At 34.2% G+C, this 2627-nt stretch overlaps 1 protein-coding gene across 1 annotated transcript in view; it reads right to left on the bottom strand.

Moving 5' to 3' along the window:
- The window catches only part of LOC106475481 (multiple coagulation factor deficiency protein 2 homolog), a 6112-nt gene that overhangs the window by 1625 nt on the left and 1860 nt on the right, over positions 1-2627 (bottom strand). The window contains exon 3 of the mRNA XM_013936163.2: positions 1076-1245. Coding sequence (XP_013791617.2) covers positions 1076-1245 — 170 coding nt within the window. The remainder of the gene's footprint in view (positions 1-1075; positions 1246-2627) is intronic.

The following is a 2627-nucleotide window of genomic DNA, read 5'->3' as shown; positions in this document are numbered from 1 at the left end:
TATTATCGTTCTTGTCTTTGTCTTTTTTTTCTTGTTTTTTCCTGTCTTTTGTGATTATACATAACATAAAAACTGCTTTTAAAGATTAAGTAGTTATTATTATTATTATCCGAATAATAAAATATGAATAATTGATTAATATAACAATGAAAAAATATATAACAAATAGACCATTTCGAGTAATAAAACGACCTTTCCAAAGATATCCTCCAACGACCTTCATTGTATGCATTAAAGAATTTTTAACAAGAAAGAAACAAATGTATACAAAAGTGCTTCGCAAATAATCCAAATTCTGCTCTTGTGTTCCATTCACAGTACTGTTTCGTTTTGCTCCATCATCCTGTCTATCATACGTACTTTTACTTTGACCCCCGTATTTAAACTCCACCTCAAGTTGTATTGCTTAGATATTTGATATGTCATGAAGTACTGTACTATGATGCTTTTCTCCAATATGCTAGTTTGAACACTGAAAATGGTGGATTTGGTTTAATGGTAAGTGATAGGAAAGTTCCGGAGTTTGTTGTTTTTTGTTGTTTTTTTTGTTGTTGTTGATGTTGTATTTTTGTAGTATATTTCTTCTTTGACTTTTTTTTCAGGAACAACACTGTAAAAAAAAGTAAAAACTTCACGTACAATCATAACCTACATAAACTTATCTTATAGTTAGAGTGGTCAAACATGTTAACATGAATTTTTTTTAATAATCCTATTTGCATATGTAAATTGTTTTGTGTGTACAACAGCACCCACTTCGGACAAAATGTAAACGTCCACCTGAAACTGGTGACAAAACATTCAATTTTTTTCTATGTATTTTAATGATCGTGCCAGTCCCTCTTTGACCCTTCAGTGATAACTGCCATTTTAATTATTTTAAATGTGTAGAAAAACAAAGTTTGTTTGTAATTAAGCACAAAAACTACATAATGGGCTATCTGTTCTCTGCCCACCACGGGTATCGAAACCCGGTTTCTAGCGTTGTAAATCCGCAGACATACTGGGGGGCGAAAAACAAAGAAAATAAATATTTGTTAATTTTACGTGACAACTCTTTTTAATACTAACTAACCTGCATCATTGGCAAACTTCGTGTTCCACTTTCGTTGCACGAGGTAAGTTGCCGGATCAGATGCTTCGTCCTCGTCATCAAACGGATCATAGACGTTATCGGCGACGTGATTAATGGCGGCTAGAAGCTCTAAACCGTCTAGTCTATTATCTTTGTCCAAATCGTGTAGTCTATAAAGGATTGCACGAAACAAAAAGTATTAGTAAACGCCTTGGAAATATTTGCAATATTATTAAAGCCATCATGATCATTTTAACTACCCTCAGAGGCTCAGCGGTAAGCTTGAGGGTTTATAACGATGAAATCGTGGTTCGATACCCACAGTGTGCATAACTCAGATACATCATTGTGTAGTTTTGCTCTTAACAACAATCAAACAAATCATTTTAACTTGGGACATTTAGAATAAAAACCTACATATATATGTGTAAAATAAAACGTAGAAATGCTTTAAATATTTAACTTCCCAAATTTTAATAACATTAATTTATAATTCAATATATTAATCATAAATAATGAAGACAAATATTAGAGTAACATATAATATTTTGCATTTGTGACAAAGCTATTAAGGCTACCTGCCGCCGTCCCTAATGTTGAACTATCGGTCAGAAGGAAGCAAGGTAGTTAGCAAAGATTAATAAATCACAATTAAAAAATTATTACTGTTGGTATATTTGTTCAGTTTCACGCAAAGCTACTCGAGGTGATCGACCAAAAGAAGGCAGTTAATCACCACCAACTATCGCTACCTCTATGGGCATTCTTTACCAATGAACAGTGGGATTAACCGTTACATAATAACGCACCATGGCTGAAAGAGCGAACATATTTGATGACGGGTTTCGATCCCGTGACCCGTAAATTGCAAATCGAGTGCCCTAACCACCAGGCCAACAAAAAATAATAAACTATACAGTTTTAATAAAATTTTCTTAGTACGTATTTATATAAAAACATTATTTTTTTTCCAAGTTAAAAAATGTTTGAAGCTATTCGTTCAGAAGCGAAATGTGAATTGATCATTTCTTAAATATACTAAGCTGTGTTAATCAGAAAGTTGAAATTGGTCATAACATTTGTCAGTTCTCAACCATAAACCAAATATCTGAGTGTTAGTTTTTATTTACCTAGTGTCTGTAATTAAAATAACATCTGTTAATAATTTGTCATTTACTTGCTTTTCGTGCTCGTTTAGCAGAAGGCTTGTTTACCGTTTTTAGTACCAATCCTATAATTTGTCCATAACGAACAGTTCCCGGTGGATCAGTGGTAAATGTTCGGATTCGACTCCCCGTGGTGTCGATTTAGTCCGTTGAATAGCTTTGCGCTAAAAATCCAACAACAATAACCATCAGGAGTATTAGGTTGCCACAAGCACTAAAAGGGATCGTAAACTGTTAATTCAACAAACCTTATTATAGATAGATTAACCGCATTTTCGCAATTGAGAACCTATGTATTTCACATGTTTTGCTGGCCCGGCATGACCAGGTGGTTAGGGCGCTCGACTCGCAATCTGAGGGTCGCGGGCTCGAATCCCCGTCACACC

The sequence above is a fragment of the Limulus polyphemus genome, unplaced genomic scaffold (genome assembly GCF_000517525.1).
Source record: "Limulus polyphemus unplaced genomic scaffold, Limulus_polyphemus-2.1.2 Scaffold8647, whole genome shotgun sequence".
Taxonomy (NCBI): domain Eukaryota; kingdom Metazoa; phylum Arthropoda; class Merostomata; order Xiphosura; family Limulidae; genus Limulus; species Limulus polyphemus.
Note: the sequence above shows the minus strand (reverse complement) of the source record. Positions and strands in the feature narration are given on the sequence as shown.